The sequence below is a fragment of the Taeniopygia guttata genome, chromosome 5 (assembly GCF_048771995.1).
Source record: "Taeniopygia guttata chromosome 5, bTaeGut7.mat, whole genome shotgun sequence".
Lineage (NCBI taxonomy): Eukaryota > Metazoa > Chordata > Aves > Passeriformes > Estrildidae > Taeniopygia > Taeniopygia guttata.
This window is the reverse complement of record NC_133030.1, coordinates 1176011-1194292: the sequence shown is the minus strand read 5'-3', so window position 1 is coordinate 1194292 and position 18282 is coordinate 1176011. Positions and strand designations below refer to the sequence as shown.

Below are 18282 nucleotides of genomic sequence, written 5' to 3'. Positions count from 1 at the left end.
GTCCCTGAAACAGCTGACCCTAGAAGCAAAACTACTCTGGAATCCCTGACTAGTGGAAGCTGCCACCACTAAGAGATAGGCTGGGAAAACTGAAAATGAGCATTCCTCAGTGCTTTTAGAAGAATGATATGACCTCAGCCTGATACTTTTTGTTCATTTGTTTGTGCTGAATGTTTACTGAAGTTCTGTCCTTTGTAGCTGATGATTGAAACACAGAATTATGTTGCCTAGAGGTCTTTTTTTTTTTTTTCCCTGATACTTAAAGTATGGCAAGTAGTCCAGTCTTTACTCCTTCTGTTTATCCCTGCTTCCTATTCCAGAAGCACTAGCACAGTAAGACTGCCAGCATCTGCTAGAGCTGGTCAAATATAGGTATGACAATAACTGCAATAAAAAAAAAGGAAAAGAAATATTAGTCCATAACCTTGTATGTCTATAGGGAATTTTATTATTCAGCTAGAGAGCTACAGCTTTTTTTCCTGGTGTCATGACCTGCTTGATAGGGGGCATGGTGTTCATTATAAATTCTTGTCAGGTTGAACAAACACACCAGTTCATGTGTCAGAGAATCTTCTGCTTTACTGTAGAATTGTTTTAAATCTGGCAGCTAGCCCACTACATAGTCTCAAAAGCCTTGGCTCAAGCCCTTAATTTTTACAGCACATTTCAACAAGATCCCAACTCTCTCAGACAAACGTCTATATAGAATCATGGGTGTAATATGACAGCCACACTTTTCCAAGACAAAGCAAGACAGGAGAGAAATAAATGCAGAAGAAAGAGAAGAAAGAAGATCACTAAGTCTTAGATCCCGAGTTGGTCCTGCTGCATGGGTGGTCCAGATCTGGGGTAGTGAGACAAAGAGAAAGGGATGAAAAACAGAGTGGGGACTGATCTACTTCATTTTATAGTTAACCTGCTGCATACTTCTCATGCAAACTGGATTTTTCATGCCATTTGGTCCACACCAGCCATTTCAAGCCCTTCAGGAACTGACTTGCTATGGGAAGAGTTGATGCAGGTGCAATGAGCATAAGCCTCAAGGCAGAAAAAAAGTTAGATCACCTCTTGTCCAATGACAACTTTCCAGTCGTGACAGTCAGAATGTTTGAGAAAAAAATGTTCTTACGTGCTTATGGCTGATCCTCCACATCTGGTCACATGAGACTGAAGCTGTGGTACAGTAATTCAAAACATTGATTGGATGTAAGAAATGTAAGAAAGAATCTATTGAGGAAATACAATAGTTTAAACTAAAGTTTAAACAAGATAAAGTAAGTAGTAGTTTCTTGAAAAAAAAACCAAAACAAAGCAAGCAAACAAAGCAAAATAATCAAACTCAAATGTACTGGAAAAAATATCCAAGAAAGTCCCTTCCATACATCGTGCCACTGATGATATGTGAAGTGAGTTGTGCTGATCACACAGCAAGTTTGAATTGGAAACCCTAATTGCCCAGGGATCTTGGAATTCATCACAAACTGGCCTGAAGTTGAAAATTTTGGACTGTTGTCATCAGAGGAAGAAGAAAAGGTGACATGTGCTGGTGTGGCCCCACCATGCAATCAGCTATCCAAATATGAATAGTGATGCGCTCTCTTCACTGGTGGTTCCTGACATACTGTAGGAATACATAAGAAATAGGAAACTTCTATATGGTGACACATGCAGTGAGTGACAGAAGCTTTTGAGGGACAAGGTGGATCAAGTCAGGTTTCAGATCTGAAAGCTGTACAGCTGGTTTTGGATGTTGCTGAACAAAAGAAATGGCCAGCACTTTACCTCTCCGCTGACCCGTGGATGGTAGAAAATGCTCTGTGGTGTTGTCTTCCTCAGGAAACAGTCATCCACAAACTTCTCCAATGTGAGTCCATGCCGTGGGCAACAGTTCTCCACAAACTGCTGCAATGTGGGTCACTATTCCATGCAGGGAGGCTGGGCTAAATGACCTTTAAAAGTCCCCTCCAACCCAAATTATGGTGTGATAGACAGCACATGTTGCAGCCATTTAACTCGCAGAGGTTTACTCCGGGCTACTCCTTTGGAGAGGATGGGCTGTCCTGTCCTGCCTTCCAGATACTTCTTTTTGAATATACCCTCTTAATTTTAATTTCAAATAGTTGTCACAGCATTGCTTTGGTTTTGCTGAACCTTCTTAGGACTCTGAATAGGGAATTGTTTAAGTGCCTCTAAAACTGCTTACTGTGAAACAGAAGCATTTATTCTGTTACTAGAGGTAATCTGTTTTTCTGTGTGCTTCTGTGGGTTTGGGAGATTCTTTTGCATATCGATACTGAGGCATCACCTATCTAATCTTGTGGGAAACCCTTCCAAATTTGTCAAGGTACTCCAGCACTGCTACCTCAGACTTCTCAGCACCCAGGAAAGATGCTGTCTAGGGAAAGCTTGCACAGCTGGAACAATCTCTGGGAGTATAAACCACAGTGGGATTAAAGAACATGAACAAACTGATATGTGAGAACAAATATGATGTGCAGAGGCTGTGAGTGACATCCAGTGGGGCTTTCTCATCCAAGGCAACCAAGGTAGAGAAGCTGAAATATTTCCTAAGCCTAAACTAGCCCCCAAACTTTAAAGCCAACAATAGGTCTTTGCTTCTTGACCATAAATGTGGAAGCAGGCAGATCACGTTCCTGCAGCTTTGAGAAGGACTCCTACACTTTGGTTCAGTGTCAGGGCAAACAGCCACGCTGGGGCTCCAGGTCGAGCTGCAGAGGCAAATTTCACCAGCATTCATTGAGGGATCTGCAAACCCAAAAGAAAATAACCTTGAATGCCAATTCCTAAGCCATGCCATTCCAAATAAAAATCATAAACTGTAGTAGGAGGTATAAATTCCATATTGACATTCTGCTCCAGCCTCAAGCATTGGAGAATAACACACTGTTTAGGCTGCTGAATGAGTGCTCTGTGTGCACTGAGTCATTAAAAACCTGTGGAATAGTCAGCCATGGCTGCACAAAAATAAATATACAGCTGACTGTAAGTAATCCCTTCACCTGCTTTTTCAAGTAGAATTTTATTAAGATGTTTTTAAAAGGGAATGTTGGTTTTTTGTGTTTTTTTTTTTTTTTTTAAACACAGAGATTTTGGTATATTTGAATTGAAACCATATGTCAGTTTATGCTGTTCACATACAACATCTGACTAGTTTTAAGTTTAATACATTGTTAAAAACAACTAAATAAAAATCTGAGTGAATTTGTTAGGATACAAAAAGGACATTTATCAACTCTTAAAAACAGATCTGTAAATACAATGAATTTTACTATAGAAGCATGAGGAAGGTTATTCTTTTTACACTACAGTTGGAAAGATATGGCTGAAAGGAGATAAAACTAGTTAAATCATATGATTTTTTTTTTTTTTACATTTCCCATCTCATCTTTCTTTTATCTGCACAGAGGGGATACTATTACTTTTATTTCAGTTTTACCTCAGGCAGGAAGGCTCTCTGTGGAGACATGTTTAATAAAACTACATATATTTGGTTAGCCTAAACAGGTAGGCTCCTCCTTTAAATTCACAAGAAAACAATTTAGAAGATTAGTGAGGAGAGGAAATTTGATGAATAATCAGTAAAAATGTGTCAGGATCTAGCTTTTATTCAGGAATTCATGCCTGATCTTAACATATAAGATTATGTATAAATCAGAAAATACCATCCTTATAAAGATGGTAAAACTGGAAATTCTTAAGTGTGTTTAAATTGTTGGGGAATTGACCTGAAGAACAGGCCTGGCAAAATCCGGCTTTCAGAAAATTTATGTTCTCAAGACCTTGCCTCAAATGAATTCATTAGATCACAGGTCTACAAAACCTGAGAAACTGTGTAAATGGATTAATCCCATTGGAGATGACATCAACATTTCCTCACCAAACTCTTAAAGACTTCTTCCAAGGCTTTCATTTAAATTCATTGCTACCCCTGCCTGAGAAGGCCATGTCAGATTGTAAACTTCCTCTACTTTGTGAGACAGGGAGAGAAGGAAAAAGAAACTTTTGGGGATTTTAAAACCTTATCTTACTCCTAACAGGTTAGATGGAAGGAGAAAGCATTTTTTATGAATAATTAGTGAACTGTGTTTCTGTAACAACTGCAAAGTATGTGTTTCCACACGCAGCCTTTTCATGCTTACAGAGAACATTAAAAATAACACAGAAAGGATTGAAAATCAAATCAACATGTTAAAAGCATGAGATGCTGTCTCTATAACAAACCACATTTACAGTAATTGGAAAATTTCTCCATGTGCTGGCCAGTAATGATGTTTAAGTGTTTTCATTTCCAATGAAGAAGTGTTATTATTTCCACTTCAGGAACCTTGCCAAAGAGATCCTAGCAATATCCCTTTTGGGGTTCAGGGTTTTTCATCAACAGGCAGAAACTGTACTACTAAAATACTAGTACATTTTTATCCTACTTTGACTCTCTTTTAACCTTTTCCCTTCTTAGGAAGTATCCAGTTGCATCTTTATAAAAGCTTCACTTTATAAAACAAACTGAGCATAGCCTCAGTTTTCTGCTTTAAGGAAATTATATTTCCATCAAACAAATCAGCACCCACTACAGAGATGGGGCTGTGGTAAAATCTTTTTCCATAATTTTTTGCCAAGGCCAAGGTCATTTTGGTGTTGGCTCAAACTGAAGTAGGTTCAATATTAATTGCAAACTCTTCTGAGACAAACAGCCTGACAGATCTTTTCCATTAGTTGTATTCACATTCAGCCTCATACCCAATCTTTCTATAGCTACTTTTGTTTTTTAAATTTCGTTTTCTGTAATGCTTATCCAAAACAGAACAGTGTTAATGGACTCAGAGGATTCTGTGCCCAGATACAGATGTGATTTCAGCCTGAAATTTGTGAAGGAGAAAAGGGTTATCATAATCAGTTAGCTTGAATAAGCTAACATTAAAGTTGTTTTCTCTACAAATTTGTTTTTGAGATATCTGTTGGTCAGCTGTTCCAATTCTGAATTAAATATGCCTTTTTGAGAAATTCAAAATTTCAGTGAAACCCCAGACATTCCTCTGGTCCTGAAATATTCAGTATGGTTTGTGCTTCAGAATACTGATTCTGAATTTCTGCTTGTATTGCAAAGTTATACTGAATTAATACTAAATGTGTTATAAAAGCTTCATTTCCCAAATCTTTTTTTCACTTTACAGAATTTCTGGTATGTTCTTACGGCAATTTTCCTACAAAAATCCCTGGCAGTGCTCCTTCATGGACTATTTCACGCTCCCCCCCCCCCCCCCCCCCACTTGATGCCATTTAAGCATTTAGCACTGCGCCCTACAACTAGAAATTACATACATATAATTTTTAGTCTTGTTTTAGAACAAGGTTTCTTTATGTAAAGGCATAGTACAGTTCATAGCAGGAAAACAGAAGCCAGTAGTCAGAAAACATTTATACTCGGAAGCCTGTGGGGCCTTTAGGACCATATAACATATTTCTGTTCTCCAAATAAACGGCCATTTACATCTGAAATATTCTGATGTTGCAAAGTTTACCATGATCTACAACAGAAATAGCAACTACATGTGAGCCAAAAACCAAAGATGGAGCAAAGCTTGCAGAAGAAAATGTATACAACTGAAATCATCTAAGTCCAGCACTGAGCTGTGCATTTGCCATCAGTTTATAGGCAATTTCTGGGCTGGAGGCTGATTTTGGTGCTGCTTAATCAGGTTATGCAGTGTAATTTCTATAGTTCTTTATATTACTTTAAACTTGGTTTAAAATGTTCAGTGGAAAAACAGTGGCTTTACCACAGCAGAGTATATAATGCCAAGTATTTGTAAGACAACAGTACCAGTATGCTGCTTTATTTTTGGCTTCCTGTACTTTTTCCTCATTTATACAGCAGGAACTTTTAAATGCTTGGGTTGGCATGGAGGATAAAATACTGAAATCAACCAGTATTTTGACAATGCCCAGGATTTAAATTAGGGCCTTCATGGGAGCATGCCACAAAGGAAGATCTGTTTCTTGGATGCATCCCAAAAGCTCCCCAGATACCAAATGTAATGCAGCAATCCCTATGGACTCCCAGCAGAAAATGCAACATTCATCAGAAAAGCAGCTTGCTCACTTCCCTGGTTCTCTGCACCCCAGGTTTCTGGTATTCCTGATAAATTCCCTTCTGTCTTCCTTCAGTTTTATTGCCCTCTGGACTTCCAGTTATTGCCAGAAATTACAAAGTTCTACACTGACTGATTTTTATGTTGTTTCTTCAGGCTTTGCTGTGGTGTGCCTGCTGCTGTTAACTGTGATGACAATTTCAGACCCTTCAACTCAAGTCTTGATAGAGAAAGGTGATTGTTACTTTCATGTAATATCTTTCAGAACAAAAAACCAACAACAACTTGATTTTCATTTGTATGCACATGGTTTCATGGACAGTTTAAGGGTATTCACATTAGATTATCTCATTGCAGTCTTGAGACTTTTGTCTTTTAGGTGTGATTTTTTGAATGAATAGTGGCTACTCATTCACAGTCCTGTTCTGTCAGTGTGAGCCCTCATATTTTTCACCATTTGATGCTTTTCAGTTAAAACTTAGAATTCTGTTGCCTTGTAATCCTGACCTGTAATACGTATTGCCTTGTATCAGGCTGTGGTGTATCTTTCAAGTTCCAGTTTTTATCAAACCTATGCCCACTGAGTCACTAAGACTGCAGATCCCAAATTGCAGATTTCCTTCAAAAATAGACATTCCAAGTCTGCTTTCTATTGGGGTGAGACTATTTGGATATAAAATTTAAATTAAACCTGGATAATGTGTGCCCAATTGAAAACAGCATTGGCAGGCAGCAGCTGCAGCAGGGAAGAGCATATATCTCTTAGTCTCTAAATATACAAAGAGAGAAGGCTAGGGGTTTTTTTGTTTGTTTTTTTTTTTTTTTTTACTCTCTGTGGCACTGGTGAAAGCATAACCATGCTGACAAAGCTATAGCTGGGTGATTTATGGTGCAGTACTTCCATGAGGAGATATCAAAAGGGGAGTCCAGTAGAACCCAAGTACCAGCCAAATCAGCTGCCTGTCAGTAATACCAGCCTGGGTAGAAATGGATGGAGACAATGTACTATGATTGGCAAAGAACAAGAATAAAAAAAAAAAAAAAAAAAAAACATTAGGTGAAACAGGAGCACCCTGGGAATAGAATTGTTTCAAGGAGCCCCTGTTGGCTAACAGAGACTGAGGACAAATACCAAACAGCCTCAGCTGAATAAGCTTTAAACATTTTATAGAAAGCTGAAGCAGAGTACCTTAGCCTAATTCAACCTATTTATATGAGTGTTTTGTGAACTTAATTACAAATTTTGAATGTTTCCAAATGATTTGAGTGTTTTTGTTACAATGACTTGTCTAGCCGGGCTTCTCAACAGAAAGTTGCCTGGAAGGAGAAGCTACCTAGACACTGTAAATATTTCTCATCTTGAGGTGTTTGTGATCTCAAATGACTCCAGAACTTGCAGAGACTATTTTAAATCAATTCAGTGAGTGAAGGCTTCAGTGATTGCTCATGCTGTCTCTGGTTAGTTTTTTGTTGATTATCTGACTGGTTGGTTGATTTTTTGCTTTTGTCTCTTGGTGTTAGTCGTATGACTGTCTGCGTTTATGTGAAGTGTTTCAGTAGGCTCTGAAGTCAACACCCAGGCACACTGATATCCCAGGTTACCATGGAGTATTAAAGGCTACATGGAAGTGACAGCTTGCACTCAGTAACTATGTGTCTTACATTAAAGGGTCTGGCTATGTAGTTAAGTCCATCACTGAGCTTCCAGGAACCTACCAGACACATGGGAATAGGTGCCTTCCCTCAAACAACAGTCAGCAAAGACGGGAGCAGCTTGTGGAGCTCAGTACTCTTGAAATTGAGATGAGCAGGTGGTCTCTAAAGCAGCTATTTGTTTCACATGTGCCCAGAGACAGGATAACTTGTGATTACAGGAAGAAGCTGATATGAGGGAAAGGGCTTGAGACTGCTTTTGAATTATAGGTGTCTAAAATGATGGCAGCATAAGAAATGGTAGACACAAAGGCCCCTGAGCCCCGTAAGCCTTTAATCTACAATGCCCAGAATAATGGTGAAAAAAAAGCAGAGATACATCTCAAGTGTCTGGCTTATTTCCCCATCTAAATTAACTGTAAGCACCATAGTTATTTACAACATGCAAAAAGTGTAAAGATGATAGTTAAAGTACTTACTTACTTTATAGAGACAACATAAATACTGTTGCATGCAAATCTCCCACAAACAGCAGCAGGAGTTTTAACTCTGGATGACTTCAGGATTTGGTATAGTCTTTACTAGGTGGTGATTTTTTCAATGAACAAGGAAAAATGATGTGAAAGGAGTTGATAACATTACAGACCCTTTCTTTTTGTGATCTCTCCTTAATTTAACAACTCAAAAGTGGTAACGACAGATTTCTAAAAGTTACATGCATGATTCAACTGTACCACAATTCTGCTACTAGATTCACTCAAACTATTGTTTCATGAAAAACTTCTTATGAAGTCTGCCCCATAGGATGCACTGTAGTGGGGTTTTCCTTGAACGCATCAGACATCTTGTTTAGGAGCAAATTTTGTGTTTCATTTTCCTATCTTACCCTATCAAGGTTTATTGTTTTATACTTTATACTTGATCCTGCATCTTTTTTCCATCCAAGTTTTTTATCAATGACAAACTATGTGGCCTGAGCAACTTTGAGAAGTCCCTCTGTCCCAGGGCGCGTGTTTGAGCCGCTGTACAGATCAAGCTGTTAGCAAAGCAGTAATTTCTAACGAGAAGAGCTGAGTAAGCTGTGGTAAGTAGGGGGTTTTCTATCGAGAAGAGAGAGGTTGTGTCCCTGCCTCCCCGTGTCACAGCCCTGCGGGGCGGTGCTCGCGGGGCCTGCGGCCGGGGCGGGGGCGGCCCGGCCCTGCCTGGCGCGGAGCCGCTTCCCCCTCGGCGGGGCTGCGCCTCTTAAGGGCGGCGCGGCCGGCCCCAGAGCGCCGCCAGCTCTCCGGCCGCGCTGCCGTGCTCGGTCCGGGCGGTCCGCAGCGCAGCCGAAGCCGACAGCGGGCAGCCCCATGCGGCACGGGCGGCCTTAGGCTGCGCGTCGGCCGCAGCATGCCGCTCCCTCTGCGCCTGGCGTGGCTGTGCTGGCTCTGCAGCGTCTGCCGCGGGTACTTCGAGGGGCCGCTGTACCCGGAGATGTCCAACGGGAGCCTGCACCACTACTTCGTCCCTGATGGGGACTACGAGGAGAACGACGACCCCGAGCGGTGCCAGCTGGTGTTCCGGGTGAGCGAGCAGCGGCAGTGCGGCGCGGTAGCGGCGGGCGGCGGGCTCAGCCTGCGCGAGGAGCTGACGGTGCTGGGGCGGCAGGTGGAGGACGCGGGCCGGGTGCTGGAAGGCATCGGCAGGAGCATCTCCTACGACCTGGACGGCGAGGAGAGCTACGGTGCCTACCTGCGCCGCGAGTCCGCCCAGATCAGCGACGCCTACTCCAGCTCGGACCGATCCCTGAGCGAGCTGGAGGGCAAATTCCGCCAGGGCCAGGAGCAGGGCGGCCGGGAGGAGTCCCGTCTGAGTGACAGCTTCCTGGGGCTGCTGCTGCACGCCCGCGCCCTGCTCCGCGAGACCCGCCACGTCTCCAGCGGGCTGCGTGACAAGTACGACTTGCTGGCCCTCACGGTGCGCAGCCACGGCGCCCGCCTCAGCCGCCTCAAGAACGACTATCTCCGCGCCTGAGCGCGGAGCGGCCGAGCCCGGACCAACACCGGCTTCTAGACACCCCGAGCCCTGCCGCCGGCCCCCCGGAATGCACAACCCTGCTGTCCGCCTGGAAGGAGCACCTCCTTGGACAAACCCTAGAATTACGAAGCTCGGAAAAGACCTCCGAGATCGTCAAGTGACTGAACACCACCACGCCCACTAAACCATATTGAGAAGTGCCACATTTGCTCATTTTAGAACGCTTCCAGGGATGGTAACTCAACCAAAATACATTCTTCTTCATGGAAAAAAACCTTATTTATTTTACCTTCTAAACAAATAGCACAGTTCTATAAACCAGGAGGTTTGAGGTATGTTTAAGTTAATATCCCATATACCCTCTGTTATATCATTCATCTTTGGTCACAAAATGAAATAAGCTTTCTCATCTGTGACTCCCTGTTGTTTGTTTTTGTATCACCTGTTCTGCTGTGGCTCACCTGCCCTAAGTGTAGCTGAAGTGAGGTGCTGGCCAGCTCGTTCCAGACTCCTGTGTAGCAAATACTTAAATTGCTTTTGTTGTTAGTCCTTTAGGATGACACCCCTGGCCCTCCATTAACTTCATTTCTAATGATATGTATTATATGCTCCTTAAATGTCCTTCCACTGCATAAAGCTGTTATTTTCATTTGTGTTTGGAAAGATGGGAACTATTGTGGCAGGATTTGTACTTCCAGGCTTGCTTATCTGTGACTCTAAGCTATCATAACCCTAGGAGGCAGCCAAAAAGGCTTATGTCAGATCCTGAGAATGCTGGTGGAAATTTTTATAGCAAAAAGAATGAGCCCTAGTGCTGATTAGAGTTTTGGATCCCATATTTGATAGCCAGGAGCATGTTTCTAAAAAAGACGAAAAGGTTTTGTGTGTGCAAGCACATTGACTTTTCCTGTTGGTGACTTTGTACTTTTGCTAGCTAAGTTATTAATGTAACTTTGTGGTCCTAGACAACAGCAAAAGTGCCTGATGGGAACGAGGGTGGAGGTTTTAGACTCATTGCTATTTAACTGACAATTTTGGATAATGGGGCTATTAGGTTACAGATACTGCAGGCAGAACACCTCTTGGGATGAAAAGAGTTTATAGGTTGTTGTAATAAATATTTGAAAACAATGTTAAAGTACATTTTTGTTATTGCTTTCCAAAACGCTCTTGATTTTAAAACGTTCTCTTGAAATGTGCCTTTTCAGCAAACCATTCAAAGCTTGTAGCCCCTGCCAAGTGAAATAACTTGTGTTTTAGTAAAAACAAATAAAAATTTACAGACTCATGAGGTTACATGAAATGCAACAATACAAAAGGGCTTGTGGGGCAGACTTTTTTGAGTTTTTAAGCCTTTTTAAGCACTCATGGAAGAGAAGCTGATGTACTTCTGAGGTGTGTTCTTGTTAACCCTGCTCCCATTTAGTAATACTTCAGTCTGCAAACCATTCAGTAGGTAAGTTACTCAGCAGTACAGTTGGTCAACATAAGTCAGCTTGGACTAGTGTGCTGAAGGCACCAGGAAAGTCATGAAGGTAGGTGCTTAAGGAACCAGACAGCTCATTTTGCTGAAGGCAGTGAAATTTAGCCTACTGGCAAGATACTTTAGATGTCATTTTGCATTTTTAAGTCCTCAGTATCTTTAAAGATTTACTGAAAAAAAAAGGAAACATTTTATATTGGTTGACTCTGGTGGAATCGCTCAGTGTTATTTTTCTGTTCTCAAGTTAGAAACTATATGACAAGTTTTAGCTCTTAAAGATTCATTTATTTGTGATGCTTTCCTTGCCACTAGAGACGGATGGCACAACAGAAGAGTGAGCCGAGTCACTGAGTCTTATGTGCTCACTATCTTAGCAAAACATAATAGCATTTCTGGGCTGGACCAAGCTCTAGAAGCGCCTGAGACCAGTCTCCCCCGAAGATGTCATGCAGTTCCATTTGTGCCCAGAAGCTTCTTAAAGAAAATTTAAGTCTGTGTTTTACCCACTTTGAGTCATTTGTTACATGAATTGTAAACATCAATAAATAAACAGAAATGGCATGACTGTGCTATTTTTTAGGTATATGAGAACAGTATTCAAATCCTAATAGAAAAATAGTAGTAGTGTAAAGCACAACTTCTTGGATATCCTTTAAGAAGCTTGACTATTCTATTTGCAGTAGCAAATGTTTGGTCAAGCTGAAACTATTCCAGTGTATGCAGCATACCAAAAGAGTAAATGTTTGCAGAATGCTTACATTTCAAAGCAGGAGATGTGTGAGTATTTACAGTATAACTCATTCCACTCAATGCCCTGTAAATTGTAATCTAATGAAACAAGACTGTGGTACTTTACAATCCACACTAATGTTTCATATGATAAATATGAATTCTTGATGTTTCATGTTTCAGTAAAATATAAACATTTTTTTATTTTAAATATGGCAATATTCTGTTTTTGTTTCAGTAGCATTGATTTTTGAAGGCTTTAAATGGTCCTTTCTAGGAGAAAATAAAGATACCTGAGTCTGGTCTATGTATATGTTCACACATTTAATACAAATAGTCAATCTTATGTCGATTTGATGAAGCCAATACAAAAATCTTTTAGGACATTTAAATCTACTAGAGTTTGATTTGCATCATTTTGGCTGACCAAGCAAATTTATATGTTAAATATATAATTTTTGATATATTTGTCAAAATATAAATTTTGATAAAATTTATCAAAGCTGAGTCAGAGCTGATACATAAAGTGGTTTTTATAGAGCTGCCTGCAAGAACTGAGTGCTTAGTGATATTCACCAGTTGAAAGTTTTAAATGCAATTTTTTTCTTTAAAAACTATGGAAACTATATTGCAATATTCTTTGCAATCTTATAAATGTCTTGCTTTTGCTTTTTACCTGAAAAAAACTTATTAGTTTGGAAGGTATGAAGATCCCCTGGATCTGGATCTTCATACGGCTTATTTTAAACAGTAAAGGCTCTTCTATCATTGAAAATTTGGTAATTATTTTTAAGCCGAGAACTTTAAAAGGATATTTGTAGCAGCAGTCATCCCCATTATGTCTTTCTGTTATGTTAAAATATTGTATTGGTATTAGATTCATTTTTCTTTTTCAGAATGTAGAAGTTCGAGCTAAAATTGAGCTGACAGTGGGGTTTTTTTGTAGTTTTTTATGATTTTCAAAACATGTATTATTTCTGAATGTATTAAAGAGTTAATGGTGCTGAAGAGCAAACTATGATTTTCTGGATAAAAAAATGCTGCAGCTGGAACAGTCATAGAGAGCTCACTTAATACTTAAGCTTTTCATCAGGGGGAGCAGGCTACCCAGAGAAGGTGTGGATGCTCCATCCTTGAAAGTTTTCAAGGCCAGGCTAGATGGAGCTCTGAGCAACCTGGTCTAGTGTCTCTACCCATGGCAGGTGGATTGGAATGAGATGATCTTTAAGGTCTCTTCCAACTCAAAGTGTTCTATGATTAGAGTCAAAGCAAGGCACTAAGGAACTCACCTGCACTTCTCTCCAGGAAGCTCACTTTTGGAGGCAGTGCTCTGATGTGGGCATTCTCATATCCACTGATATACACAGAACAGAAGAAGCTCAGAGTATGCAGAAAACCCTTAACAAAAGCTTGAGAAAGGAAAATGTACTTGCCTTGTGCCAAATTAATGGATAGGAATTCAGAGGGGAGTGTGCAAACTGGATTTCAAAACTGCAGTTTTCAGTTTCACAGGTTGACTTACCCAGGACCATCAACACAAAGAGAAGTCAAGCGAAGCTTTCAAAACCTTGGTGAGCCTTTAAAAAAACCTTATGTGTGCCAAGCTGGAGTGTATGAATTGTCTGAAGCTAAATTATTGCTCCTATTGGTTGTCACATACTGAGATGCAGTTTGGCAAGACATAAACCTCATTAGCAAAAAATATACCTGGCTTAGTCACTAGAAACAACCTTGTGAGCTACAGAGCTCTGGTTATAATCTTGTCTAGGAAATGTGTATTTTGTGGAGAAATTCTATTGGATGTGTCTATTAGTGTTGGTGTGGCTGTTTATTTACATGGTCTTTATGTTGCTTTACCAGTTTCTTGCTCATCCTTTTTGAATATCAATTTTGTGACTATTAAAGAAATTTTCAGCTAACACTGAAGTGTTGTGAGTGAAGTGCATTTCACAGCCACCATTCCTGAAGTAAGCATGTGGATTCAAAGTCGGTAATTTTTCTGTCTTTTAATGTATTTTTACTGCAATTCATAGGGGAAATTGGTTTTTTATTACCTAGTGGGGTTTTTTTGTTGTTTTTTTTTTTTTTGGTTTTTTTTTTTTTTGTGAGCAATTAGCAAAACATTGTTCAATTTGTGGGTCTGCATTTCATTCCTATACTATGTGAAACTGGCAAAAAAACCCCTGACTGTGCTACATGCTTCTTTAAAAAGCTGTTACTAGAACATATGTGTAAGAAAAAGACTAAAACTTCCTATTTTATTTTCTTCATTGAGTTGTCATCCTGCCTACAAGATCAATTTATAACTGGAAAAGGCAGAATTTAATGACTACATCTGTAACAAGGAAAACATATGGTCTCCATAACCATTACATTTTTAATGATGTGGCTTGGACAGAGCCATTCCTCCTTCAAAACTACCTTACCTTGGGGAGGTACTGCTGGCAGTCTCCAACATGTCATTAGCATTCTTTCATAAGAAATGACAATGCCAAGACTATCATGTTTTCTCAGATGACAACCTTCCTTAGACTGTGTACTCCCTTTGTAGGTGCTTAGAAACTGTCTGTTTAGTAGCCATTGCTCATGTCTAAACCTTCTTGTAGGGTGGAGAAGGAAAGTCATTGGAGAAGGTTGGTTTAGGGAAGAGATTCTTATCCAGTGAAGTGGATAATATAAATATTGTGAAGAGCATGGTGACTAAAAAAGATATGTACTTGCATCATATTTTCCACTCTGCAAATTTTTCCCTGTGACTGGAGTTACCAACATAGAGTAGTTTTAGTGTTATAATAGAAATGTACTGTTATTAACACTTATCGCTTGATATTATATATTTGGTATATAGTGTAAATTCTATTATTTACACTAAAAAATTGGACACACTCCAAACTTCAAGATGTTTTTTTTCTGTCTACTTGTTATTTCTTCTCAAAAATAGCATGACTATGATTTTTAGTTTAGTGTTACTTTTTAATCCATGAAAATCAATTCAGTGGACTTTTAGTTTCTCAGCTGGATTTATCTAAGACCTTGTTATGCCTTTTTTGGGGTAATGATTAAGAATTATTTCCTTTACACTTTCTGTGTGGACAGCTTTTTGGTTAATGAAGAGCAGTTAATTTTTTCTTAGTAGCAGGCTTTGTCCTTTCTTAATATGGTTTTGTTTCTAATTTAATGCATTTCATCTGAGATTTGTAATAAAGTAGTGCACTTTTTACTCAGGATTCAAACAGAGGTACAAAAAAATTGCAAGCTAATTCATAATTCATAACTGGATCTGCATATGAATTGGGATGCTATTAGGTTTGTGACTTTAAATAATATCTCATATACTCTCTAATTTCAGAAGAGTAACCCTAGGAAAAAAGAGTGAATGAACAAGAGGCCCTCTTCATCCAATCTACCAGATGTAGGTTACATCTGGTTTTTTAAAGCCCAGGTTCTTTTTTTCTTTCCACACACCACCACCACCACTCCCTGCCAGGAGCCTGAAGTGGTATTCAGGCAGTGTCTTCACCGGCCCTTCACAGGCAGTGCTGTGCAGCCCTGAAGGAAGGTGGGTACACGGGGCTTTCTGCATTTACGGTGCGTATTTGCTGATCACTTGTGAGGTAACAGCATCAGACGAATGTTTTTCTGCAGACACTGGCATGCTGGAATGTAGGCACAGAGTTTGTGGTGGTTGGGAGTGGGGCTGTGTCTGAGCCTCATCCCCAAAGGGTACAGCTGTGAAAAGGAGGTGAGCAACATTGGAAGCAATGAGCCATGGAGTGCCCAGATGTGCTGAGCAACCACACAGGGAACAGAGGCACACAGGTGGCAATGCATGTAAGAAGACGAGTATAAAAGGCTGGGTTAAAGAACAAGACGGGCAGGTACCTGCAGCCTTCTGAAGAGGTATGGTGTTACTCTGTATAGGTGGATGCTTAAAGCCTTCTGATACTGTGTGGTAATACTTTGTGTACCATCTGGACTGTAACATATGCTGCAACACTGGAATACAAGGTGATATAGTCTAGCCTTGCAACCAAAGGCACTAGACATTTTGTACTTAGGCAAGGGTGATACCAGGGGTGATTTCAGCTAGAAAACAAACTTTCTAACACAATTTGAAGCATTGGAAGAAAGGCATTCTTTATTCACAGCATGCTGAACACACTCAGAAGATATCTCCCTAAACAGGTGTGTCATGAAACTTTACAAGAAGTTATTCCATCATGATCATATGTATTGATTACAATGTACTTCCCTGCTAATACACAAACACCACTTTTCCTAGAACTGATTTGCATGCATCTTTCTCTTACTGGGAGTCCTTTTGTGGTCCTGCAGAGTCTTCTAAGGGGTCTCTGGTTGTCATACTCACTGAGTGCCCCCAGTGTTGCAGATGACCTCACCTTGAACTTCTCTTATGGCCTACTCTGTTTCATCTTGTTACATGGCTTTGCCACAAAAGCCACTATGGTTCATCATTATCTGCTTATCTACTGATTACAGTTATGTTTAACACCCTTTTTGTCTACTTTTACTTTCTTGTATCTGTTTTGTTAGTTAGTCTTTAAGCTCTATTTAGCAACTTCAACAGGAACTGAAAATGTCTGTTTTCTGTCAAGCTGTCAAGTCCCCCCCTTTTCTTGACATTATGTCTCTTTTAGGCAAGTCTCCATGTTTAATTCCAGCACAAAGTGTTACAACTACTGTAACATTGAATCATAATAAAGGCAGGCACACACACTACAAAATTTACAATGACTGCCATAAATGGGTTTTGTAGCAGTCTCCAATTTGGTAGCCGTGACGTAAGCCAAGCCCACCCAGAAGAATTTTCCTCTTTGGGCCACTCTTCTACTGCTCTTTCTGTTGAGGTGATTCCTGTCTTTTGGACTTCAAACCCATCGTCGATGTAAGTGCAACACTACTGTCCTATCCTAATACATGTTCTTCCTTGGCTGGCAAGCAGATAATCTGACCATGCAGTTCTGTAGAGCCACGGTTTCTGTTTGTTGGAGCTAAAAGGATGTGCTATTTAATACTTAAATTCTATCATTTGCCACTTCTAATAATCTATTTAGCTTGTTTATATAAACTGACAGGACAAGGTAGTGCACATAGGGGATAGCATGAACCATAATCTTTTGCTTTCTGAAATTGAAGGGGTGTATTGCAGATCATCCTGTGTTCACTGGATGGAAAACGTTCTCTTGGCCCTAGCTCTTATTGCGGATTTTGCCGAAGTACCCTAAGGGGAGGAATTAATATTGCTTGGAATCAGGAACCAAACCATCCTTTAAGAAGCCATTTATAGGCATTGTTTCTGCGTAGCCAATAGGTGCCACTCCCAGTACCAACCATCTGATTTCCTGTTTTCCACTACTGCACTACTAATGGAGTTAGGGCTTCTATATCTGATTATTTTGTGTCCTCACTGCCATTAGGCCAGGGACAGTCAGAGACACTTGATGTTGTGTCTTGTGTGGTGCAGCTGAGAAAGAGAGGACTATGTGCCTGGCCATCACCTGGCACACAGGTCCCACCTAGGAAACTTAAGCACTGTAGTACAAGTAGTGACAGATTTAGTTGTTGTGAAATTCTTTATTGAAACAGACGGTGAAGACATGCTGCGTGGCCTCTGTGCAGAACTTAACCCCGAATACTCTTACCACTCCACTCGTATAAACCAGAAAAAATCCTACTGAAAGGAGAAGCTTCTGTGTATGAAAGAAAAGCTAGACTTGCTTACTCCCATCTTAGCAGCCTCCTGCAAGTGGCACATGTGCAACTCCTCCTCCACATGCCTCTGACAATCAGTGTTGAGACAAATCAAAATGAAATTGGCTCTTCACAGCTTGACGTGTATTTTGTGTTACCAAGTTACCTGTTATCAGATGAACAAATACCAGGTAAGTGACATTTGTGACAGACAATAAACACACCTCAGTTTCTTGCCATAAAAAATGTGATTCTCTATTACCTTAGAGTCTCTTAGAAGCAAGTTTAGATTTCTTAACTGAATGGTAAAATAGGAGATGACTGGAAGCCCTTTAAACCTGGCAAGCTTCACACAGGACTTCAGATTAAGTGATGAATCTTCCCTTTGAGACATTGAGACAGTAAATGTTTAATATATTTTCCAGTCCCTTGTTTTGACATTTTGAAGAAAAATATTTCTAGAATGTCTGTATACAAAATCCAGGTAGTTATAACCACCATGCTAAAATTAAAGAACAGCCTTTGTTTAGGTTAAACACTAAGCATGTGGATAATACTAAAATTATTTGGCAACCCATT

At 40.1% G+C, this 18282-nt stretch overlaps 1 protein-coding gene across 1 annotated transcript; it reads left to right on the top strand.

The window, feature by feature from the left end:
• Nucleotides 1-7012: 7012 nt before the first annotated feature.
• FIBIN (fin bud initiation factor homolog) lies at nt 7013-13910 on the top strand. The gene has a single exon (XM_012577739.5). The coding sequence runs from the start codon at nt 9153-9155 to the stop codon at nt 9774-9776; it is 624 nt and encodes a 207-aa protein (XP_012433193.1). The 5' UTR covers nt 7013-9152; the 3' UTR covers nt 9777-13910.
• The last annotated feature ends 4372 nt before the right edge of the window (nt 13911-18282 follow it).